The sequence below is a fragment of the Malus domestica genome, chromosome 08, assembly GCF_042453785.1.
Source record: "Malus domestica chromosome 08, GDT2T_hap1".
NCBI lineage: Eukaryota > Viridiplantae > Streptophyta > Magnoliopsida > Rosales > Rosaceae > Malus > Malus domestica.
The window spans coordinates 12,086,857-12,112,938 of record NC_091668.1 but is presented as its reverse complement, the minus strand read 5'-3'; the positions used below and the strand labels follow the sequence as shown (position 1 = coordinate 12,112,938).

Here is a 26,082-nt window from a genome sequence, read left to right as displayed (position 1 = left end):
GACCGAAAAAAACCGAACCGAAAAAAAAACCGAACCGAATCTGTTGAACCGAACCGAACCGAAATATGAAAATAAAATATAAATACTCAAAACCTGCTGGAGAGGAGATTCGAACCCCTTCCGTCCAGGTGGGGATAGCTTCCTTCAAACCAACTTGACTGTAGGCTTTGTATTGTTATAATTGTACCAGTATAATATTTATAGGCATTCTAATCTTAAAGTTTTATAAAATTTATAAAGTTCACAAACCCTAGCCGTCATTCATTTTCTTTTCATTCTCAAATCTCTCCTCTCTTTCTCTCATTCGCTGCGCTTCCTCAGTCTCTCGCTCCCCAAAAATCAAACGCCGTGGCAAACAGGCGCTGAAAAATGGATGGGGGGAGTTCCGACGCTGCAAGTGAAGGCGATGATCCTGATCCACTCCGCCTTGTCCGATGACACGCGTACTGTGGTGGATTCGGTGGAGTTGGAGCTCACCGACATGGACCTCAAATCCATCTCCTCCAGGTCCTTGCCCGACCCGCATACCCTCCGAAAGTCCTCTCACCTCTTCGGCCCCAAAGTCCTCCAGGTATTGACTCCTCACAAGTTTTTCTTTCTGTATGTTTACATATTTTTTTTTCTGTGTGTGTCGAACTGGTGGTTAAACATGAGATTTTTTATAAAGTACATACTTATATCTGGTGGTTGGACTATGTGGTATTCAATTTTGTTCTGGATTCTCGAGGAAGGTAGACCTGTTTAGTAGCATGCTGCAGGAAAAGTAACTAAGTTTTGCCGAATTGTGAATCCAGAACTTGCCATTCAGCAGATCCTTCCTTTCGTAAAGGTTGCACATCTCACTTAACCTATGGTTATACTTTCCCTAAGAAGTTTGTTGTAGTTTTTAGGCAGTTCTAAATACTGTTATGCTTTTACTTACTATGTTTGCCTGCCATAGGAATTGTCGACAGATTCTTCCCAGCACGTTCGTTCTGCATTGGCTTCAGTAATAATGGGAATGGCACAAGTTTTAGGAAAGGCAAGAAAATTTTGGGGCTGTTATTTAATTCAAATTCTTACTTCGAAGCTAATTTTTCTCCCTCTCACTGCAGGATGCAACTATAGAGCAGCTGCTGCCTATTTTTCTTTCTCTTCTAAAAGACGAGTTTCCTGATGTTTCAATATCTCATGTTTGAAGGCTTCTGGTTTGAGTATTGATGTTTCAATATCTCATGTTTATCTCTTGGCTCAGAAAAGCAAAAAGAACAAGAAAAGGAGTGATGTTTATGGGTTTTTGTTTCTTTTCCATCATCATATACAATGAATTTGCTGCCTATGATGGTTAATCAAGTAAAAACATAGGATCCTTTTCTGTGGGTGGTTGACAGGTGGTGTGATTTCAAAATGTATAAATTGTAGTATTCGGTGATGCAGTATTGCCTCGTTTTAGATCTATTTTACTGAGAAAAAAAAAAAAACCGAAAAAAAACCGAAAAAAACCGAAACCGAACCGAAAAAACCGAACCGAAAAAAAAACCGAACCGAAAAAAACCGAAAAAAAATTGGGCCGAACCGAACCAAACCGAAATTTCGGTTTGGTTTCGGTTTTGGCAAAAAACCGAACCGAAAAGAACCGAACCCAGCCCTAGTATGAATAAACTCTTAAGTGTTAGTGAATCTATTGTTTTGATGGGATACGCATTATACGAAACTAGTTTCAACGATCTAACCGTCAAACTTGTTTATATATGCTTCGAGATCGCATACGCCAAAAATTACAAAAAACAAACATTTAAAGATTAAGTAACGGGATAAAACTTTTCGACGGTTATAAACGAAAAATCATGATTTAACGGTTATTTTAACTCCGATTTGGATGATTTTTTACAACTACACTCCTTGACCCTATATGAATACAATGAATGAATTTGATCTTCAATTTAAAATACTTACACTAGTGAATACCACAAAATCTTATGTTATACTTAATGAAAGTAGGAATAAACACACTAGTGGGTCACTTTCATTATGCTTTGAGTTCCATTGGCAAGGTTTAAACTTTTGAGAAAGGCTTCACAACCTTAAAAACAAAAACGCTTTCATTTTGCATATCCTTGCACATTTAATATTTGTAATAGATTAGTAGTGTATGGATGTATTTTTTATGAGGTTCTTATTTTCGAGTGTAGATGTAGTACTTAAACGACAAATGTGTTTTAATGTTTTGAAGTAATATTTATGTGACAATGTGTGATATGTGCAAATTTAAGAAAAAATATATTTTTCTTAACGGGTCATAACGGGTCGGGTCACTTTACCCGTTGGGTAAAATGACCCGACCTGTTAAGGACCCGTTAAGATAAAAGGTGTGACACGACACGACCTGTTAAGATAACAGGTGTTACACAAAAACGACACGAACACGACTGACACGACCCGTTTGCCAGGCCTAGGTGCCTTAGAACTCGGGGTTGACTTAGGCCATCTCTAACCGATGGCTGGCCAGAGGGCTCGTTTGAGCCATCTGGCCCTCCAAGATTCTCCAAGATATTAATATTTTAATGAACAGTACATGGCTATATTTGCCTCCGTCTCCAACCGAATGCCAAAGGGCCAAACATAATTTATTATTTAAAAATTACAATTTAAATTCAAATCCAACTGCTAAGTGACATCAACATGACGTCAGCTAGCCGTTGGTAGCTGACATCATGCTGATGTCAGCTAACCGTTGGATTTGAATTTTTTTTTGCTATAAATAGGGTGGATATTGGGCTATAATTCACACAACTTTGAATTCAATCTATTTCAATTCAATCTTTTTCAATTCAAGTTTGCAATGAATTCCAACTTTGGATCCTCTTCGAATTCCAATTGGGGATCCTCTTCGGATTCCAAATTAGAAGCAAAATGGGCGCGAATGAGATGAGAAGATGAGGAGTCTGATGTATAATTTGTATGTTGGTTAATGTTATTTATTGTTATTTAATGTTGTTTCATATTGTTTAATGTTGTTTCATGTTACTTAATTTAATTTAATGTTGTATAATGGCTTAGGAAGTTATAGGAAAAAAATATAATTTAAAAAAAATATGAAACAAATTTTGTGAAATAGAAGTTATAGGAAAAAAAAAGAATTTAAAATAAAATGAAACAAATTTTATGAAATAGAAGTTATAGGAAAAAATGGAATTTTAAAAAAATATGAAACAAATTTTGTAAAATAAAAGTTATAGAAAAAAATAGAAGTTATATGAAAATTTTGTAAATAAAAAATAATAATAAAACTGTAAAAAAAAAAAAAAATTCAAATACAACGGCTAGTCAGCTAGCTGTTGCATTTGAATTTTTTCTTAAGAATTCATGTCGGTTATAACCGACACTAATAATATAGTATATATTATTTCTATCGTCTATAACCGACAGAAATAACAAAACATTAAAAAAAAAAATGGCCAGCCCTGGGCTGGCTGGCTGGCTGCATGCAGCTGGCCCTCTAACCCTCTCCGATTCCGTGGGGCTCTCATAGATTCTAGAGCCCTCTGGCTTAGCCCTCGGTTGGAGACGGTTTTCGGGCTATTTTCGGCCCTCTGGCCCTCTGGACCCTTCGGTTAGAGATGATCTTAGGGGTTTAGGGCTTTAAATGGTTCATTATTGTCTGGGGTTGATTGTCACATCCCGACCCGGGGCGGATCACTTCCCGAGCCCTCTCCACCACTGTAGCACAATATTGTCTGCTTTGGGCTCCAACCACGCCCTCACGATTTTGTTTCTGGGAACTCACGAGCAACTTCTCATGGTTTTGTTTCATGTCGGTTATAACCGACACTAATAATATAGTATATATTATTTCTATCGTCTATAACCGACAGAAATAACAAAACATTAAAAAAAAAAATGGCCAGCCCCGAGCTGGCTGGCTGGCTGCATGCAGCTGGCCCTCTAACCCTCTCCGATTTCGTGGGGCTCTCATAGATTCTAGAGCCCTCTGGCTTAGCCCTCGATTGGAGACGGTTTTCGGGATATTTTCGGCCCTCTGGACTCTTCGGTTAGAGATGACCTTAGGGGTTTAGGGTTTTAAATGGTTCGTTATTGTCTGGGGTTGATTGTCACATCCCGACCCGGGGCAGATCACTTCCCGGGCCCTCTCCACCACTGTAGCACAATATTGTCTGCTTTGGGCTCCAACCACGCCCTCACGGTTTTGTTTCTGGGAACTCACGAGCAACTTCTCAGTGGGTCACCTATCATGGGAGTGCTCTCACGCGCTACTCGCTTAACTTCGGAGTTCTGATGAACTCCGAAGCCAGTGAGCTCTCCAAAGGCCTCGTGCTAGGTAGGGATGAGAATATAGATTTAAGGATCACTCCCTTGAGCGATGTGGGATGTCACAATCCACCCCCCTTAGGGGCCCGACGTCCTCGTCGGCACACTTCCGGGCAGGGATTGGCTCTGATACCATTTGTCACATCCCGACCCGGGGCGGATCACTTCTCGGGTCCGCCCCACCACCGTAGCACAATATTGTCCACTTTGGGCCCCGACCACGCCCTCAAGATTTTGTTTCTAGGAACTCACGAGCAACTTCCCAAAAACAAAATCGTAAGGGCATGGTCGGGGCCCAAAGCGGACAATATTGTGCTACGGTGGTGGAGCGGGCCGGGGAAGTGATCCGTCCCGGATCGGGATGTGACATGGATCATTATGGGTTTAGATTTTTAGATTGTCTTTGGAACGAGCTTGGGACTTAAGGTGCATTCTCGAGTTTTGGACGGAGTTCGAAATTCAAGAATTGCACCCTATGCCCTAAGCAATTAACATAGTGAATGCTCTATAAAAAGTATTACGTATGCATGTTAGTCACAATTCATTGAGAAGGTTAATGACTTATATGGTCTCATGATGATAGGGTTGTGCATTGTTGTCATTTGAACTAGCAAATTAGTTTGACTTTTCGATTGCTGTGAGTATGGTATTTTTGCTGCAAGTTTTTTTTTTTTTTTTTTTTTTTGGGATTTGGTATTTAAACTTAAAGCTCCCACCCCACAAAAAAAAAGGAATAATTTCATTACTGACATGCATTTGGTGTGACACATATTTGACATGGCCCTTATTCACTAAGTTTAAATTCTCGAATCACCTATAACGATCAAATATGTGTTGACACGAAATGCATGTAGATACTAAAAAAAATTCAAGTAAATGAAGAAAAACAAACCGACACCAAAGAAGTCAACTAAAAATGAGGAGTTAGGTGGGGGAGGAGCCAGTTAAATTTCAACCTTTCTTACATTTTACACACTCAGATTTGGGGACAATTACAACCTCATACAATATCTTTAAAACATTTCAATTTCATACATTAGTTATTATTTTATTTCAATTTCATACAACTGTTAAAAAATCTATTAAATTAACCATTAAGTGATGATATGATAATAATGAATTCTACAATTTTGCTGATGTGGCTGCCAGCTTGTGCCACGTGGCAAAACAACTAATACAAAATATTTAATTAATAAAATATCAATATTTTTGTTAAAAAAAAATGGAAAAACCAAACCCTTCCCACCCCTAGGCCGTTCATCCTCTCACCTTTGGTTTTTATAATAAAAAACTTAAAAAATAGAAAGAAGAAAAAGGAAAACCCTAAATCCTACCCAGTCCCACACCGCCCCCCCCCCCCCCGGTTCTCCACGCCCACGGCACCCCCGCCGTCATCCTCTCCACTTCGCCATTCTTTCCAACCCTGACTGTATTCGCCGTTTGCAACACCTAATTTCGGAACTTTGTACTCGATTACAACGTCGCCTACTTCGTCACCGGTTTTCTACACTACCTCATCTTCTTCCTCAGCGATATCCTCTTCTCCAGCAACCAGCTCGCCACACTCTTCGTCTTCCTCACCTGTCTCTGTGTCACCTTCGCATTTGCCACTCTCCCTCATGACCCTCGCCGAGGTCTCTAGCCTTTGCCAGAACGTCACCGACGGATTGATTCTGTTGTGGGTTTGGGTTTCTTGGATTGAGGTGGTGATGGCTGCCATTTTTGTTAGCATTTTGTGGATTTAATCTCTGGGAAGAATTGGAAAAGGAAACTAGATAGGCAAAAAATGAAGAAGGAGAGGAAGAACGGCGTGGGACTGGCGAATTGGAAAAGAAAACTGGTTGAATAAAAACCCAAAGGGGAGGGGAAAGGATGAATGGCGCTGGACTGGGGAGGGTTTAGCTTTTTTTCTTTTTTCTTTTTTTTTATTATACAATTTTTTTTAAAGATATTTTATTTGTTTTGCCACGTGGCACAAGCTGGCAACCTCGTCCGCAAAATTGTAGAACCCACCACTATCACATCATCATTTAACAGTTAATTTAACTGATTTTTTTACGGTTGTATGAAATTGAAATAAAATAATAACTAATGTGTAAGATTGAAATGTTAATTTACCCCAAAAAAAAAAAACAATAGTTCTATTATACAACCATGCACAAAAATTTCTACAACAACCATGTTCGTTAGGAATATTTTTCTAGTGAGAGTGAATAGTTTTGTTTTTTTTTTTTTTTGAGTCGAGCGATTAAGTTAGATGTTAGATTAACTACCAACGAGATTTGAACCTATACTGTTCTGCAATGACACAACACATTTTCACCACTGTGATAAAGGGCCACTTGCAAAGAGAGTGTGAATAGTTTTTAAAGGTAGTGTTATTTCCTTTTTTTTTTTTTGCTTTAATTATCTTTGGACCCTTCATATTTGGGTTGGTTTTCAAAATGCATCACAAGGTTTCAATTTTCTCACACTATCCTCTAAAGTTTTGAAATTGTGTCAATTTACACTTTTTTTCTATTGAATTATTTGGATCTTCATTAAATTGATGACATCGTGAGCATGAAATCTGTAACTAAGTTGACATTTAAGTCACATTTACACCACATAGCCTAAAAATGCATTTTAACCAAAATGGTCTACGAGATTGGCATAACACCTCACTTTGGTCCATAAGATTTAAAATCGATAAAAATGGTCTCTGAGTTTGTCCACCATCAATCATTCTGGTCCTTTCATAAAATTCTCAGTTAAATAAGGACCAAAATGACAAAAATACCTTTAATATAATAAATAATGGACCAAAATGATTTGACAAAATTTGAGGGTAATTTTGTCATTTTGGTCTTATTTAACTGAGATTTTTTTACTAAATGACCAAAATGATTGACGTTGTTCAAACGCAGGCACCACTTCTATCGATTTTAAGTCTCAAGGACCAAAGTGAGGAGTTATACTAATCTCATAGACCATTTTGGCTAAAAGCCCCTAAAAACTCATCATTTTAAGAGCTAACTGGACTTTCAAATGTACAAAAGATGCAAATTGATATAATTTCAAAATCTTAGGGGACTTGTGTCATTAGTTGTTACCAATCCACTTATGTTATACGAAGTATATCTATTTACAAATAACTAGTCTAAGTCCATGAAATAATATTGTCCTCGATATACTAACACGTTGATTAGTAACATCACGTGTCATTATGTGTGAATGTCTCACTAAAAAATCTCTCCACGTTTTAGAAATTTTGGCTTGTGCGCTACATTGAGGCTTCATTTTTTTTGGATGCTTTCAATATGACAATATAATTTTGTGTACCTCCAAATTTCTAAGATATTTATGTGTTGTATGATCTAATTTTGACAAAATTTTGTAAATACAGAATATTGAAAAATGTTGTTGTTTGGCAGGTAATATGAGGATAGCTAACACTTGATCTACTATTCTACAGATTGTATGTTCCTTTCTCGCTCGTGACATGGGCATTGACTGGCGTGGGACCTGAATGGTTTGAGACATCCCTTTTGGATTACGACCCTTGTTCCAATCATGGGAATTGGAACTATGTAGCTGGTGATTACACATTCATCTTTTTATTCAATTCCATGTTTGTATGTTTCTTTGTAAAGTATAAGAATGCCTTCATCTCGACTATCTTCTTTAGCTATAAGTCACAGTTTAGGATTTTAATTCCTATACCATCCGAGCCTCTTTGAAAGTTGGAGAAGCTGTGCTACTAAGTGGAGGATATGGATTTTTTAGGATGTCACGGAGGATTCTATAAGCTAGTAACAAAGAATTCTCTTAAACATAACTGCTAATATGCAAACTAATTAAGTTCAGGCTAGTACTATAATACTTGGAAGTGTACATTCAATAATTCAGTGTAATGTTCATGTGGCTTTTTAGATAAAAATGGTTCCTGACTTTGACATAACTCCTTACTTTAGTTTACTTTAGTGATTAAGAATTAAAATCAATATAACTGGTCTCTTGGTGCTTGAGAATTAAAATCAATATAACTGGTCTTTGAGTTTGTTCGTCAGCAATCATTTTATCATTCTGTGAAAAATGTACTTTAAATAAGAGGAAATGACAAAATATACTCAATTTTTGTCAAATCATTTTGGTTCTTATTTAACATAGATTTTTACACAAGGAACAAAATGATTGATGGTGACTAACTTTAGGGATCACTTCTATCGATTTCAAAATACATGGACCAATGTGAGAAGTTATGCCAATCTCAGAGATCATTTTAGCTAAAATGCATTTTCATGTAAAGACCACTAACCAAATTTTCGTCATTGGTTCATGTCATCTTCTTACAATAAAACCCGACTCTGAACGGCAAATGCGCAGTGCAGATTGCTTCACAAAATTTAGTTGAACTACGTTTGGAGCTCTGCAAGAGCTTAAAAAACTTATGGTACCTAAGATGTTTTCGTTACCTTTTTAGGCGCAGAATTATGATCTTGAAGGCGAGTATGTGGCCTATTAGCTTCCATAACTACGATCGCTTCCCAAAGATAAACGAAACATCCTCGGAATTAGATCTGGCATTTTGGACCCGATTCGACCCGCCCGTTAATATGAGTATTTGAGTGGATGCTTAACGGATTGGGTTGCTAACGGGTGAACCCGTTAACAACCTGTTAAATAATGGGTCATTTTGGATCAACCCGTTAACACCCGTTAGTTAAGGATTTTTTTAGCAATTTCAGTAAAAGTCTTAACAACAAAAAATAAACTCTATGCAAAAAAAAAAAAAAATAATAATAATAATTGTTAACGGGTGAAACAGGTGACCCGTTAGCTTAACGGGTTGAGTTCGGGTGACCCGTTTACTTAACGGGTCAGATTAAACCCGACTCAAACCCAATAAACCCGACTCGTTTACAAATCTACTCGGAATGCCATATATCAAGCCGGTTGTACCTCTTAAGTTTGAAATGCCAGTAAGCACCAAAACCAGGACAAGATCTCGGCTGCTAGAGGCGCAAATTTTGGAGGAAGACAGCCTAGCGAAAGGAGATAAATCTAGGAAGCATTTCCAAAGTATACACCGGAAATTGGTCTAGTGTGGTGCGGGAGTTGCTATTAGCACTCAAAAATAGTCCCAGTGCATTCCTCTACAGTGACAAAAATAAAGAGGCGAGTGCAAGGTAACTATTTTGGTCTTTTTATCATAAGCATTAATGACTGTTTCCCACATTTGATTTTCCTTTGATTGGGCCATTGCTGCCCAAGTGTTGCTGTATCTTAGAGCAAGTCCACCCCTGAGGACTTTGTGCCAGCACCCAGCCCATTTATCCATTCCAGTGAACAATAATAGACTCCAATGAACAGTAATATGCCAAGGCATCTCCACCCTTAAAAAAAATAGCCTAGTCAATTTTATTAAAATATTATTATTTTTAATTTCTGTCGATCCGATCATCAAATCAACTATTCCTCCTGCTTCCTTGTAGGGTTTGGTTTTTTCAGGTTTCTCCTCCACCGCCAAGCCCTCTCCCAATCCAACCCCAATTCCTTCTCCTCTGGCCACAAAATCGATTGGGAATCCCACACCATATCGGCATCCTTGTTCTTCCCCCAAAAAACGGGCACAAATTGTCGCCGTTTTGCATCAAATATGAATATAATCTCATCCCCTTCCGTCGTCTCCGCTGTCGTCATTTTGAGATTGAGAATCTTCGCGTCCTCGGTCCCGACTTGAATCCTTTGGCTCCAAACTACTGCATGGCCAATCATTCTCGCTAAGGCTCTCTCTTTCTCTCTCACGCCCCTCCTTTTCGATATTCTTCTTCCAGTCCCTTTTTTTTCTTTTTAATTTTTTTTCCTTGTGATTTTTCCTACAAATTATGTAAATCTTGGGTTCTGGGTGTTAGGATTTGTTGTTGTTGTTGTTGGTATCAAATTGTGCGTTTTTGGGTTGTGGAAGAAATTGACACCTTGCCCCGAGAGACGGAGGTAATGGGCACGCTCAGGCGATCGTTTTCATCTCACCGATTTGATGACCATGACGTTAGCTTGACGTCATGTAGGCTGGTCTCTAGCTCAACACATTTTGCCCTGGTCTGTGGACTGGCTTAGGCTGGGTGCCAGCCAATCTGCTGGGCTGGAGTGGATTGACTGTACCCCAGCTTGGTTTTTTGACTGGGTGCTGGCACATTAGGCCTCCGGTGGACTTGCTCTTAAATGTCCCGAAACTGTTCAACTTGGGCATGGTCAACTTGAATTTTCCCGGACCTGGTCCGAATTTTGCCTAGACCTAATCCGAAATTTAAATTGAGACGAAGTAAGTATAAGTTGCTCATAATCGTGGATTGAGAAATTACCAACTTGATCAAATCCGAATTAAGTTTAGGTGATTTTTTTCAAGCAATAATTTAATTTTATTTTTATAAAGTTATAATCGGGAAGGGGTATTTGAACCGAAGATCTTTAATTATAATCGAGATAGGGTGTTGGGTTTTTACCCATGCGTTCTGAGTTCGAAACTCTGCATTCTCTGAATTATTATAATAGTTTGAATAATAATAAAAAAAAAAAAAAAAAAGCTGATAGGGGGTTCTAGCTTGCATACATAGTAATAGAAACATTAAAGAATAAAAAGCTAAATAATGTATAATCTAAAGGGATATGAGCTTTTGAACTCCATTTACTGATTTGAGACCCATATTTATTATTCGAGTCTGGTTGGCCCTCCGACCCGCCCCAATTTGTACATTCGGGTTCCTCAATCTTCAACAGAATATGAGCCACTTGGATCCGCTTCCGAAAACTCACGCCGTCGGGAGCTAACCTCCCACAGGAGAAAAACCAATCCGAGGCAAAGCCAGCCTCAGTCTCAAACCGTTAGTGACGGAGTCAAGGAAGAAGAAGAAGAAGCAGCAGCAGAACAAATACTCCCCATATCGTCTTCTTCTTCTTTCTGAAAATCCTTCAAGTTCTTCACAGAACGCCTCCAATGGCAGTCAGTCCAAAATCCCTAATATATATGTGTGTGTGTGTATATATATATATGTTTTTGTATCGATTGTTTATTTGATTGTTTGGTGTGGGATTTGCAGCTTGTAATCGCGTGCGGAGAATCGTCGCCGTCCCACATTGCCCTTCTGAGATGTTTGAATCGAACCCTCGACTCCATCAAGCACAACATTGCTCGCATTTTTGTCAACATTTTGTGCTGCCAAGCTGACTCTGATGCCAACGCCAGGTAACTTGTTGTCATATCTTAATCTTACTCTGCTGTTTGAATGCTGAGAGAATTGAGTAGAAAAGAGGAAGGAAAAAACCTAAGCTTTAATGGAGATATGGTATTATTACTTGTCATTTTCTAATTTTCTGTTTGGTTTCCGAGAAAATTGAGTAGAAAAGAGGAAGAAAAACCCTAAGCTTTAATGGAGATGTGATATTATTACTTGTCATTTTCTAATTTTCTGTTTAGTTTCCGAGAAAATTGAGCAGAAAAGAGGAAGAAGAAACCTAAGCCTTAATGGAAATATGATATTATTACTTGTCATTTTCTAGTTATACTCTTAATTTTCTGTTTGGTTGCTGAGAAAAAACTGGGTAGAAAAGAGGAAAAAGAAAACTAACAGTTTGCAGTGGGTATTAGTTATTGCTAGAAACCTTATGGTGCTCTCAAATGTGGGAAATGTAGGGGTAAGGATCTACTTCCAACTACTTTTGAGGATTTCATGATAAATTGGAATGAGAATTACCATTTGAATGCTCAACATTGGTTTTCAAAGAAAAATAATTCCGATGGTGAACAAGATCCACATGCGGTTTTCAATGCGTTGGATGCAATGTTGAAGGACAGTTTGGAACGTCTGAAAACAATGAGGTCAGTTTTCGGTCTTTGTAATTTTTAGGATCAAATTCGCAATCTTGTTTGATAGATTGGGACTAGTGCTCAAGGATTGATACATATTTCGTAGTTAATATTTCATTACATGCTTTTGTTGATTATATGAAAAATTGCAGGGAAAGCATATCAATGACAGAGATAGGCTTTATAAGTTGCACTTCGAAAGTTAACTACATGGATCACATGGGCATCATAAGGGTTTTATGCATGGATGGTAAGTTGGGAACAGCTTTTTGGCTTCGGAGAAAAATGATAAAGAAAGGCTTTGTTCCTGATGTTTTGACGCACAATTATCTTCTAAACGGACTATGTAAAACTGGTGACTTGGAGAAGGCAGATTGGCTTCTTAGAGAGATGTTAGAAATTGGCCCTTCTCCCAACTGCGCCACATACAACACGTTTATTAAGGGTTATTGCCTTCTTGATGATGTGGACAAAGCTCTCTATCTTTTCTCCACGATGAGTAACAGTGGTATTAGTCCGAATAGAGTCACTTGCAACATACTTGTACATGCATTGTGCAAGAAAGGTCTTATGGAGAATGCAAAGAAGCTTCTTAACAAGATATTGGATGTTGATAATGACAAGACAGCATCAGATCTAATCATTTCAACTATACTTATGGATGGTTATCTTAAAAACGGGAATACAGTTCAGGCACTTCATATTTGGGATGAAATGGTCCAAATGAATACCCAAATAGATGTCGTTGCTTATAATGTTCTCATCCATGGATTTTGTTTGAGTCGAGACATGAACCTTGCTTACGGTTCCCTTTGTGAAATGATCAAAAGAGGATTACTTCCTAATGTTATTACTTTTAATACACTTATAAGTGGTCTTTGCAAAGAAGGAAAATTAGAGGAGGCTTGCTACGTCCATGAAAGTATGTCAAAAATGGGAGTTACTCCAGATCAAATTTCATACAAAATAATCATTCAGGGCCTGTGTATTAAAGGAGATGTTTTCAGAGCTAACAAGTTTCTTCTTTGTATGCTAGAGAAGTCAATGGTGCCTGAGCCTCTACCATGGAATTGTATTATCGATTGTTATGGAAGATATGGGAATCTTAGTACTGCACTCTCAGTCAAGGATCATATGTTCGCTTCTGGTGTTCAACCAAATGTGTATACTTACAATGCGTTGATCCACGCACAAGTAAAAGGAGGAAACATTGATCGTGCTCTTGTTCTCAAAAAGGAAATGCTTATGTCTGGTCTTTGTCCTGATGTGGTCACTTATAATTTGTTGATAGGTGCTGCTTGTAAGTTAGGGCACATTTATTTTGCATTCCGGTTGTATGATGAAATGCTGAGAATAGGATTTGATCCAGATATATTTACCTATGCTGCACTAATCAGAGGGCACTGCATGAGAGGAAACATGAAGGAGGCAGAAGAGCTTTTTACAAAGATGCGGGAATCTGGTTTACCCATTGATCATGTTCCATATCAGATACTTTTCAAGAAGTAATGCAAAATTGAGGAGCCTGACATGGCATTTGGTGTTTACCAGAAGTGGCTGAGAAGGGGAAGTGAGTTGTCCTTGTCAGTAAATTCAGACCACACGTAGAGCATGTTCGAACATTGTCATTTTGGCATGCAAGTCAAAATACTTGGATTAAAGTCCATAGAATCCATTCTGATTGGCAGTTTTCTGCTTGTGGCAAAGGGGAACCCTTTATATGCTTTTAAGGAAGGTATGTGTTTCCACAAATGTTCCATTACAATTTGAGTGATTTTTGTTGTTGTTGGTATTTGTGTATTAATGACTGTTTGGTAATTCTGGTCAATGGAAAGCTCAAACTACTAGACTACTAACATCCGAAGACGTTTGTCTAGTTGGGTGTGTTATGTTTGAACTTGATAGCTTATGTTGGGATGGATAAGATAGTTTTTGGTCTAGTCTAGTCCTTGTCAACTTAGGGCTTCAAACTATTGGATTCATATTTTGAGAGTTAAATGGTCACTGATTGTTCCTTGCAAAACTCTTACAGGATCAAGCAGTTGACAGGTGGCCTTCAGTCTTCGGATTGATGATCCTGCTCCTTAAACTGCGATCAGATCTGATTATTCCTTTCATGGAAGCGGAATGCTTTCATATACTTGTGAAGATTGGATGGGGGGCATTGGGCCCAACATCCTACATACTTGACCACCATTTTAAGGAACAAATCCTGACGTGACGGAGTATATTCAGCAGGACTTTGCCAAGCATGCTTCCCCTATAGTTGTTCAGGTTGGTTTATTCAATCAGTATCCTGCCAACTCATATTTATCATACTTCTTGTAATGCTTTACATTGTTTAGGGATATATGTGCAGTTTTATTGAGACAATATGTATCTGAATTAGTCACTCTGTGCAGTTTTTTGGGGTTTGTTTTTGTGTTTAAAAATTAACAAGAGTGAACTCACACATGTAATGAGAACAAGATCTTCCTTTTGAATGCTTTATTCTCGCGTGCAGATGTTTATACCGCCATACAGCAGAGATGATACAGGATTGATTGCATATATGCACGCTCCACACGTCTTTCATTTTCAATTCATCATGATTCAACATGTAATTCCTCCAGTTTCGGAGGATATAGATTACATAGAATCCCTTCTGATAATGGCAGTTTTCTGCTTGTGAAAGAAATTTGCAGGTTGGAAAGTTACCACAAAGTATTAAATTTTGCTTTAAACTTTTCGTTCTTCGTAGTAGAGAATGTAACACATTGGTTTCCAGTGTCCATAAAGGCTGGTAGTATCCATAACCATTAGCTTCCGAGTCATCCTTGCATAATTCTGTATAGGAACTACAGAATTCGGCCTTTAATCCTAGCGCAAATGTTCATTTTCTGGAAAACCAAGAGGCGATCAGATGGGTGAAATGGGAATCAGCAGTCTCTCCCATCGTAGACGACGCATTCGTTTATTCGTTGGTAAAACTATTAACAAAGCGTTTTGCAGCTATGAGAGGAAAAGGATACAAGAAAAGACCCTTTATGCTAAACTTTCAGCCAGTTCTACAGAATAAGATTCTTTTCTTTTCCTTCTTCACAAGTTACTAGGGCTGGGCATTTAAAGAAAAAAACCGAGTAAAACGCCAGAACCGCGCGGATGACTTTGGTTTGGTTTTTTTTTTTTTTTTTTTTTTACTTTTTTTTTTTTTTAAATTTTCGGTGGTTAAGCTGAATATCACCAACCTTAAGAGTCCTTTTAGAGAAGAACAGGTGGACCATTTGGAGAAGGCATCAGTTGCTGCTTTGGTGCTCTCTTTGGGCTGCTTTATTTGTGTTTTACTTTGAGTAGTCACTCATATTGATGTTACATTTTGTAGCTTTTGGACAAAAAATTGTTATGTGTTTTCATCTTCACAAAGCACAGAGAACAGAGAATGGACCCAAACCAACCCGTCACTGTCGGTTAACCAACCTCATCAATTTTAGACCTAGCTTGGTCGATTTCGGTTTGCAATTTTGGCCCAACCGACTAGGTTGATTTGGTGTCAGTTTTGGCCCACCACGCCCACCCCTACAAGTTACTATGACATGTTTAGAATAGGTAGGTAGGGGCATTAATCTCCTGCTGACAAATCATACGTTCACTAACACATAAGAAATAAAAATGAGTACCAAAGGTATTATTTTTATTCATAACTTCTCTGTTACAAGCAAGTTAATAAAGGAAATTTTGCCTAAATTCGAATTTCAAGAAAATGAAAATTTTGATCCCCTTTAGAGCAAGTCCACTAGTAGTGGATTGCTCGGCACCCAGCACCTAAAACAGGCCGGCCTCCAGCCAAATCACTCCACCCCCAACCTAATAGGCTGGCACCCAGCCCAAGCCAGGCAAGAGACCGGCCCAGAATCGACAGACCCACATGTCTGGCCATCTGACGTGAGCAATCCCGTGCTTAGTGGCCGCGACGGTGTTGACTGTGGGGGCGTTCACCACCAAAATAAGAAACCCTAATAACACCCTTCATCCATCACCTTGACGCACTCAATTCTCACCCCAAAATAAGAAACCAGACGTGTACCTCCAGGAACGACACCCAAACAACCCAGATCATACACACACCCATCCATGCCACCCCAACGACTTTCACTTTTGGAATTTCATCTTGGAATCCAACCATGTGCGCTCCTACCCGATGTAGTGGACCAGGATCGAGACTGCTTTCGGCGACAAGTTTGCTCGCCACTGGACCAGGACTTGCCAAGCTATGTGACACATTTTTTTTAGGGGTGGACTTGCTCTTAGGAGCATGTATTTACCAAAATATGGAAAATTATTATATTTGAAACGCTTAAAAACGTTACACCATTTTATCAAGTGCATCGAAATTCTAACATCGGATATCTTTGAACATTAGAAACAATTAGTTAAACTTACTAGACCGATTTGAATCAAGAAACAATTGAATTGCATACCATCTTCTACAATTTTTAGATATTATTATTAAAACTAATGTTATACTTACCACATATTCGTACCATCTTTAGACATAAAACCCACAAACACATGTGAGTCTTATTATTTGTACAAATATGTAGTAAGAATGATGTTTTTGTATTTATTAATTCATGTTTAAAAGAGCAAACAAATTAAAATTAGTTAATTATGCAGAAAGGTGGTTGAGTAGTTAGCAAAATAGACTTTTTGGCGGGGGGGGGGGATTTTAATAAGGTCCAGCACAGCCTGGTTGGAGAGCCGGCGGGGGTTGGTCGACCGTCGACGTGCACTCCAACGAACAGGGTCCCTGCGGTCCTATGTGGGTCCCACTCACCGTGTGCTCCGGCTCCGCGTTGTTGTTGTTGCGGTGCGGCTAAATTGCATACGCGTGAAAAAAACACAACGAAATAAAAAAAAAGGAAAGAAATAAAAGAAATAAAAGAAAACCCCGATTTTTGGGGACTCCCTTTCTCTCCTCCTTTCTCCCTCGACACTCTCACTCCATCGCCGATACTCCCTCTCTCCTCTCCCTCTCTCCGTCTCTCTCTTCATCGATCAGAGCTCTGCGTTGCCCTGACGGACTTCTCTTCTTTTTGTCGATTTCCATCATCACCCCCAACATCCAGAAAGTTCGAATCGATTCAACCTTCTCTCGATCCGCCATCGCCATTTTCAAGGTCCTCTCTTTCTCTCTCTCTCTCTCTCCCACGACTCTCTCAATCTTCCGGATCTTATTTCGTCTGTATTTTGATTAATCGATGTTTGCTTTACTTTCTGCTTTCATTTTGTCTATTATATTATAGAAAGAGATAGAGAACCGCAAAATTGGTGTAATGGCGGAGGATAAAGCCGTAGGAGGAGAAGGCGACAAGAAGGACGCCGTGGCGGCGGCAGCGCCTGCGGTTGCGAAGAAGAAGCGCCAGGGAATTTTCTCCAGAATGTTCAGTGGGATCTTCCGATTACACCGCGACGATTTCGAGAAGCGGCTTCAGTACATTTCGAAAGAGGAAGCCACTGTCCTCGCTAGAATGCAGAGGCGGACCATTACTTGGAGGCGCATGACCAGACATCTCATTCTCTTCTCCGTCTTCTTTGAGGTTATTGAAAATCTCTTGCTTTGCTTAATTAATCGCAGTAAATTTGTAAAACCCATTAATTAGGGTTTTGTTGAGGATTCCCATTTTTCGTGCCAATGTCCATTAAAGGTTTAAGAATGCACCACAACAGTTGTTAAGCTTCTTGAAATGGAGTTTTGAAGTGTGATAGTATCGGAGAAGAATGCTGGGTTTTGCTTAATTTTGTCAATTTCAGGTTATTGCAATTTTTTATGCTATAGTAACGACGAGAGCGACGGATTTAGATTGGAAGATGAGGACATTTCGTATTCTGCCCATGTTTCTTTTGCCTGCTATATCTTCTGTTTCGTATTCAGCATTTGCCAGCTTCACAAAGATGCGTGAGTGTCTAAAACTTTACAGCTTGCTTATTTTTGTTATGTTCATGTGATCATATCTGGAACATTTGTTTTGCAAAGGCATCTGGTTTCCGTGTTTGTGATAGCATTTCGGTTGTGCATTAGATAGGACTTAAGCGGCATTTAGACTTATTGGTTAATCCTTGCGTTGGTGGCTTCTGACTTTGTTTTTATTGAGTTTTTTAAGCCTCGTTGTATGTTTTTAGTGTACATGGTGTGTATTTCTGATCATATGGCATTTAGGGCAGGAAAGCTTTATTCACAATTTTCAAAGTTCAATATTGTTTCAATGTGTACGTATATCATGCCTTTCTTGACATGTTATTTTTTGTAAATTATGTATGTTGTGAGTCTGCTTATCAGCTTTCATGCATGTCTGTATCTTATGAAGTCCATATTGAAGCATCAAACATATGGGTTTAGGAGCCTAGCACCATGTTGGCGTTGTAATGGATCATTGACAAAAGGCTAGAAACTAGAGCTAGGATGTTTTCATTAGTTAATTACTGTTGATTTAAAATGTTTATTGAATGCTTTTGATCATTGGTATATGAACCCATCTTTTTCTTTGACTCAATTTCCAAATAGGATGCCGCCACTAACTGAAAGGTATTTGTCTAATGTTATGCGTCGACATGCATCAGCAATCTGATATCCATATGTTTCAATGTATAGGTGATCGCAAGGACACCAAAACCCTGGAAAGGCTTCGAGCTGAAAGGCAAGCAAAAATTGATGAACTTAAAGAGAGGACAAACTATTACACTACTCAACAACTTATTCAGGTAATGATTAGGAAGAGTTTTGTTGCTATATTGTAAACATTGTACATCTTTATGTCTCATTATTGATTTCTTTTTGGTATTTCTGTTAGTTTGTTGAACTTTTATCGGGTGAATAGGGTAGGTTTTGATGCATCATTTTCCCCTTATGGGCCTGTTTTGGATGGTGGTTTTGTTGGCTCCAAGGGATTTGTCAATGATGGGAGTAAGGAGTGAAGGGATTAAGGATGCTGGGTTTTGAAGTTTCTTGTTTGGATATGAGGGGATCAAGTGATGGTGGGATTGAAAAACTTGGGTTTTGAGATCTGCTTAGTTTTTATTTGTCAGCCATTTGAAAAAATAATATAGAAATCATGATTGGAAAAAAGAAGAAATCTGGAACATAATCCAGATTGTACACAACAAACGTAAAATTGAAATACAATAAATTCAAATTCAACAAGCATGATAAAATTAAATATTAAAAAAAATGGAAAAGGATAAATTCAAATTCATTAAAAAAAATGCATAAATCAAAACTGGAAAAAGGAATAAAGAAGTCCGGTACAAGATTATCCAACAGTCCTAATCATGATAAATGCTTGTTAAATAAAAATATAATAAATAATTTTGTTTCAATAAACATAGCATGAAAAGAAAAACAAGGATTGAAAGCTGGAGAAGACGACCCCAGAGAAGACGAATTAACGCTGGAGAAGATGAAGATTGGGATGATGATGTCGGTCAAAGAATTGGAAGATGAAGAATTGGATGATGACGTTGATATGTTGCGAATGGAGTTGCAGACATCAAGGGGTTTGACTGTGCACTCGAAGTTGTCAGAGAGGAAGCACTCGATGGTGGGTTCAGAGAGGTGGGGTTTGATGGAGGAGAAGAGGAGACGTGAGATCAATGAGCTTGGATTTGGAGAGGAGTGGAGGATGTGAGATCGACGACGGGGAGGTTTGGGACTCCAGAGACGATTGCAAAAACCCATCTCTAGAGGTGGGTTTAGTTGGCTTTTTTATGTTTTAGTAAACCCGTGTTTTGCAGATTCCTTTTAAATGTTATCCAAACAAGGTGGTTGAGAACGGGGATTTCCAAGACCCTAGTTTCATCTGAGTTACCTGAGTTGACTGTTTGAATGGTTTTATAGAGTTTCTTAGATGTTATTTACTAATTTTGGTTGAAAGAACTCCAGGAGCTCATGTAAAGTGAACCGAAGAAACCATTCTTGTGGGCTGAAGTGAAGTGTTTGGTTTGTGAGCACTGTGCCAGACTTGGCTCTTGTATACCCCTTTGCTGGGTTTTGTGCTATTTATTTATAACTTTACGGAAATCCTCACTGGTTTGTGTTTGAAGAATGGTATATGTGAAGATGTTCCTTGGTTTGCGCTTAAGTTATGTCATTTATGCAGAGATATGATCCTGACCCAGCAGCAAAGGCAGCTGCTGCAACTGTCCTGGCATCTAAGTTGAGTATGGATTCAGGTATGAAATTTTATGTGGGAGATGAATCTAAGGGTAATGCCTCAACAGGGAAAAGCCATGATGTTGATCTTGTCCACTCTGGTGAACTTCGAAACCGTAAACCAGTACACACCAGATCGAATAGTACCGGGAGTGTCCCGCTGAATCCTCTTGAAGAAGAGACACCTCGTTCTGCAAGGTCTGATGGTCAGACTTCTGAGTATAATCAGCTAGTCGTTAGTCATCATAATCCTCAAGGACCATCTCCACAGGATGGAGGATGGATTGCTCGGATTGCAGCATTACTTGTGGGTGAGGATCCAACACAGTCTTATGCGCTCATATGCGGCAACTGTCATATGCACAACGGTAGGTTATCAACATCCGAATATTATAGTACTCTCCTCAGTGTTAGTTTTCTTTCGTTCTTTTGCTTGAATCTAACGATCTCATTTGTTTCTCTTTGCAGGGCTTGCTAAGAAGGAAGATTTCCCTTACATCACTTATTTTTGCCCGCACTGCCACGCCTTAAATCAGCCAAAACATTTGGAAGGGCATACTTCTGGTTCTAACACCCCTATGACTTCTAGTTTGGACAATTCAAGAACAGGGGTCAGCAGTGGGCCAACAAAGCAAGCCAGTGATTCTCTGGAAGACAGTGCAATCTCAAGTGCCAGCCCGGTCAGAGCCGGTTCAGAGATTGAGGAAGCAACTGAACGGCCTGTGTTGGCCGATACAATTAGTGTAGAAAAACGTGAGTAGGGTTAAGATGTTCGTTTCTTCGATTCCCTTTGCTTGTAGGTATGGGGCTCATATTCTGCTGGATGGATTTGTGTGTTTGCCTATATATGCTTGGTCGTGTTACTCAGTGTACAAGAAAATGTTACAGATGCCTTACCGAGAAACTTTCCGCGCTTAATGGTGATAGAATATGCAGATTGGTTGTAATTTTGGGGCTTTATGATCATAGAATACGCGGGTTGATTGTAATTTTGTGCGTCTTTGAGCTTTTGTTTTACTATTTTCTTATCAGGTTCAATTGTTGGAGCTGGTATACAGTTAGGGTTCAAATACCTTGTACAAATTAAAACTTTACTGCTGTAGTATTACAAGTGATGTGTAAAAAAAAGATAAACCAACATACATGGTATACGTATTTCAAGATAACGTTCCAATGATTGTCGCATATTTAAGTGGTTAAATGAACTCAGAATTGAGTGAGCTTCTATAAGAATGAACTTGAAGAGAGACCTAAAATTAAACGTTTTGGATTATTAAAATACAATAGACAATTTAAAAGTGCAGTTCATATATTGATTAAGGGTTCGTTTGAATGTGTTTTTAAAATGTCTAAAAACACTTTTGGTTAAATTGATTTTGAGTTCCAAAAGCACTTTTAAGTGCCTTTTGGAAGAAGCACCAGATATGTGCTTTTTGGAAGAAGCATGCAGGAAGTACTTTAAGTGTTTTTTTAGGATTCACTTGGATTTTTACTAAGGATTGGTATAAAAAACATTTTCACCAAAAACGTTTTTAGTCATTTTAAAAACACATCCAAACCAGCCCTAATACAATTTAAAAGTGCAGTTCCATGAAAGTCATCATTTGCTCCTTCATGGAGAAGGAAAAAATAAATAAAAAATCAAACTCTAATAGCAATCTTGTAAGGAAATTATTATTAGCATTCTAAATTTTTATTTTGTACTCTAAATTTTCTATATTTAAAAAAAAATTCAATTGTGAAAAATGTATAATGAAAATAGTGCTAATAACGATTCCCTTTTGTAAATGTGTAAAGGGTAACATGGAAGAAAATTTCACCATTTAGTGATATGGAGAGGAAACAAATGGGAGAGATTTGATTTGAGGAAGAAAAATTGAAATGATTTTTATTCTTTTTAGGATGTACACCAATTACATGTATCTCTCATTCCCTTTTCTTTTCCAATTTCTTATCCAAAAGAAGAAAACAGAAGACCCAACCAAAACATGGTCGTGTCTAGTATGCATGAGAAAAGCACACTCGTAACATGACCTATCATGGGACGAGTGAACAAGTGCTAAAGGTACAAGGCTATAATGTAAGTTTTATTACTCATTTAGTAAGAGTGCTTGCCATCTGGTTCAGAAGGATCATAATCGCAAACAGTGGCGAAGCCACGTGAGGGCTAGGAGTGGCGGCCGACACTCCCCTCGCCGGAAAACACCATTGGACCCAGCTCTTCGCCACTCCCCTTGCGCGCGCCTCGCCGGAAAACCCTGGTTCATCTCTTTTGTCTTTTCTGGGCAATCCGCAATCTGTTCTGCGCAGATTGCTGTTAATTTTTTTTTTTAAAAACCAGGCCAAAACAACGTCGTTTTGGGCCAGGTAAAAAAAATTTAAAAATTGTAAAACAAAATGGCGCCGTTTTGTATATTTGAATTAAAAAAAATTATAAAGGGGGACTGCTTCCCTTGCACGTGTCGCCCCAAAACCCTATATGTCCCCCCTTCCCCCTCCCCCCCCCCGGCGACCCTATTCCCATTTACTTTGCTTATCTCGTGCCGTTTGTTCACCAATCAACACAGAGAAAGAGAGCCAAGCTGCTCCCCAAAATCCCAGTAGCCAAGCCAACGCCAAGTGAGTCCCCTTTAATTTCTGTTGAGCCTTCACAGTTCACAAGCCACTCTCCTCTCCACCTTGAGCTTAAGCCGTCGGCTTCCACCAATCACCATTTAAAGGTAAATTTTTTAATTCTTAAATGTATAATCCCCAACCCTAATTAATTATTTAATACAAATTTCATTTAATTGGTATAGAATCATATGGTAATGCATTAATATGGTTATTGGTTATTGGTTATTGGTTATTGATTATTGATGTGAATCATATACTTCTATGATTATTGATATGAAATTATTTTTTAGGGTGAAATTATTGATACGAATTGGGAATTAAAAGAATCGTGCTTTTAATTTGCTTCTTACTCTTATCATAAGTTTGTATAATTGTACATATAGATAAATTGGCATGTCAAAAGCCATCTTTAACTAAAATTATTGGTAATAAGCCACCAGGATGGACGCAATGAGCCCTCTTTAACTAATATTAGTACTTTTGATTAATTGAATTGTTGGTTGGTTGGATTAGTTATTATGCATACTATAATAATAGTATAGTCTACTTTAGGAATAAGAGTCTAAGAATTTTTATTTCTTTCCATTTTACAGTTACGTAAAGAAACGATACTATAAGAAACAATGCTTAAATCCTCCTTCAAACATTTCGGGTAGTCCTTCTCCTTCCAATATTCCGAGTAGTTCTCCTCCTCCTTCAAATATTCCAAGAAGTCCTCCTTCAAATATTCCAAGTAGGTCACAACAAAGTGAAGCCATTGAGTTGGATGAAATATTGGCTAATCTTCCTGCAGACCCTGCACATAAACGTCGAATGCTTAATTATCCACCTAATTATCATGAAGTAATTCGTAAACACTATCTCCAAATTGATCCTTGTCAACCTAGAGACCACATCATGCCAAGAAAGGTTAGCGACAATCGATGTTTTATCATTTGTTGGTTTGATAAGTTTAAGTGGTTGGAGTATAGTATATCAAAAAATGCTGCATTTTGCTGTTATTGTTATCTTTTCAAATGTGATTTTGATCAAATGGGTAGCACTAAAAGTGATGTCTTCACTACGATAGGGTTTACAAATTGAAAGAAAGGACCCGAAAATCTTCGAGTCCATGAGGGAGGTGTTGGAAGTCTTCATAATAAAGCTGTACAACAAGCTAGAGATTTGATGACACAAAAACAACACATTGAAACATTTGTAATTAAGCAAACCGATGAAGCTCACATTAATTATCGTACTTTATTGAGTGCCTCACTTGAGTGCGCAAGATGGTTATTGGGACAAGGTTTGCCTTTTCATGGCCTTGATGAATCGTTGAAATCAAGCAATAGGGGCAATTATTTGAAGCTTATGTAATTTCTTTCCAAGCATAATGAACAAGTTAGGAAGGTTGTGTTTGCAATTGCTCCCAAGAGGCCATTGAGAGATTGTTTGCTACAACTAGTAACTCGCTTGAAGAGGCCATTGAAAGATTGTTTGCTACAAAAAATTTGAGTATGTCCAAGTTACGAGGACAATGCTATGATGGAGCTAGCAATATGAAAGGTGAGTTAAATGGTCTTAAAACAAAGATTTTGAACAAATACCTTCAAGCATTTCATATTCATTGTTTTGCACACCAACTCCAACTAGCTCTTGTATTCGTGACAAAGGAAAATGAGGATGTTACCAATTTCTTCATCAACACTAGTAGTTTGGTGAATCTTATTGGATCATCGTCTAAGCGTCGTGATGCATTTAGAGAGAAACAACAAGAACAAATTCATAAAGCTCTTGATCTTGGTAATCTTGAAACGGGTAAAGGGTTAAATCAAGAAATGAGTCTCATGCGTCCATGTAATACACGGTGGAACTCGCATTATGGTACTATAGTTAGTATTATTGTTATGTTTGAAGCCGTGGTGGAGGTGGTTGAATGGATTAAAAGTGATCGCAACCAAGATAATCTCGGTGAAGCAACTAGGTTATTCAAAGACATACAAACTTTTGATTTTGCATTTCACCTTTTCGTGATGAGACTTATATTGGGAATTACAAATGAGTTATCACAAGCATTGCAAAAGAAAGATCAAGATATTGTGAATGTGATGGCGTTAGTGGAAGTATGCAAGCAAAGACTACAATCCTTGAGAGATGATGACTTTGGGGACTTGCTTCATGATGTAGAAAAGTTTTGTGAGGAGCATGATATTATCGTTCATAACATGGAGGATTTGCATTTCGTACCTGGAAAATCAAGGCGTAAAGTAGGGCTGGGTTCGGTTTGAAACGGTTCGGTTTTTTGCCAAAACCAAAACCAAACCGAAATTTCAGTTCGGTTCGGTTCGGTTAAAAAAAATTCGGTTTTTTTCGGTTTCGATTTTTTTTGGTTTGGTTTCGGTCCGGTTCGGTTTTTTTCATTATTATTATTATTATTTTTTAATATCTGGATATTAGTAAACTAGCCCAAAAGAGGACCTGCCAAACTAGCCCAAAAGAGGACCTGCCAAACTAGCCCAATAGATCCAACAAACAATACAGAGGCCCAAGCCATAAAATACAACAAAAGAAAACCTAGGGTTCTACTGCAGCATCCGCCGCCGAGCATCCCTACAAGCACAAACCCTCGCCATCAACCAATCGACGCCTCGCCGATTGTAACATCCGGCCACGAGCACCTGTCCGAACACAACCAAACAGACGAGATCCATGGGTTTAATAAAGAGTATAGATCCAAAGACCAAAGATCTTTACCACATAAATTCAAGAACAACATCAGCCAATTTTTCTTCAAAAATTCACAAAGCATAGTCAACAAATAAATTCACATAGCATAGTCAACAAACCAAAGAAATAAAAACTTTTAATCAATACATAAAAAATAAAAATAAAAAAAAACCTACCATTTTCAGCACTCAAAGAATTAAACAAGAAACAGAAAAAAAAAAAGAGGAAGAAATTGAATACTTACTATTAAAGAAATCCAGAGGAACAAAGATGGATGTCTGGACCGTGCGACCTCCATATGAATCCCAGATTAAAAAACTATTTGGCTTGTATTTGAAAAGCAGAGATCGAAATTTTATGGAGAAAGCAAGGAATATTAGACGAGGAGCAGAGAGATAAGGGGCATACGATTTGGAGAGGG

The 26,082-nt window shown here is 38.3% G+C and overlaps 3 protein-coding genes and 1 long non-coding RNA gene across 4 annotated transcripts; all 4 read left to right on the top strand.

The window, feature by feature from the left end:
* The first annotated feature begins 602 nt into the window (after positions 1-602).
* On the top strand, positions 603-1,233 carry LOC139198391 (uncharacterized). The gene is made up of 3 exons (XR_011583851.1): positions 603-829; positions 941-1,021; positions 1,095-1,233. It is a non-coding gene; the product is annotated as an uncharacterized lncRNA (long non-coding RNA).
* A 9,827-nt stretch (positions 1,234-11,060) lies between these two features.
* On the top strand, positions 11,061-14,877 carry LOC103410810 (pentatricopeptide repeat-containing protein At5g24830-like). The gene is made up of 6 exons (XM_008349473.4): positions 11,061-11,290; positions 11,388-11,533; positions 11,981-12,166; positions 12,307-13,889; positions 14,187-14,428; positions 14,658-14,877. The coding sequence occupies exons 1-4, from the start codon at positions 11,285-11,287 to the stop codon at positions 13,661-13,663; spliced, it is 1,695 nt and encodes a 564-aa protein (XP_008347695.1). The 5' UTR covers positions 11,061-11,284; the 3' UTR covers positions 13,664-13,889; positions 14,187-14,428; positions 14,658-14,877.
* A 1,931-nt stretch (positions 14,878-16,808) lies between these two features.
* On the top strand, positions 16,809-21,505 carry LOC103410811 (uncharacterized protein At2g24330). The gene is made up of 6 exons (XM_008349474.4): positions 16,809-17,310; positions 17,437-17,730; positions 17,945-18,089; positions 18,783-18,892; positions 20,287-20,707; positions 20,808-21,505. The coding sequence occupies exons 2-6, from the start codon at positions 17,467-17,469 to the stop codon at positions 21,098-21,100; spliced, it is 1,233 nt and encodes a 410-aa protein (XP_008347696.3). The 5' UTR covers positions 16,809-17,310; positions 17,437-17,466; the 3' UTR covers positions 21,101-21,505.
* Positions 21,506-24,451: 2,946 nt separating this feature from the next.
* LOC139198032 (uncharacterized) lies at positions 24,452-25,222 on the top strand. Its single transcript, XM_070826270.1, has one exon. It carries the CDS (start codon positions 24,452-24,454, stop codon positions 25,220-25,222), a length of 771 nt encoding a protein of 256 aa, XP_070682371.1.
* The last annotated feature ends 860 nt before the right edge of the window (positions 25,223-26,082 follow it).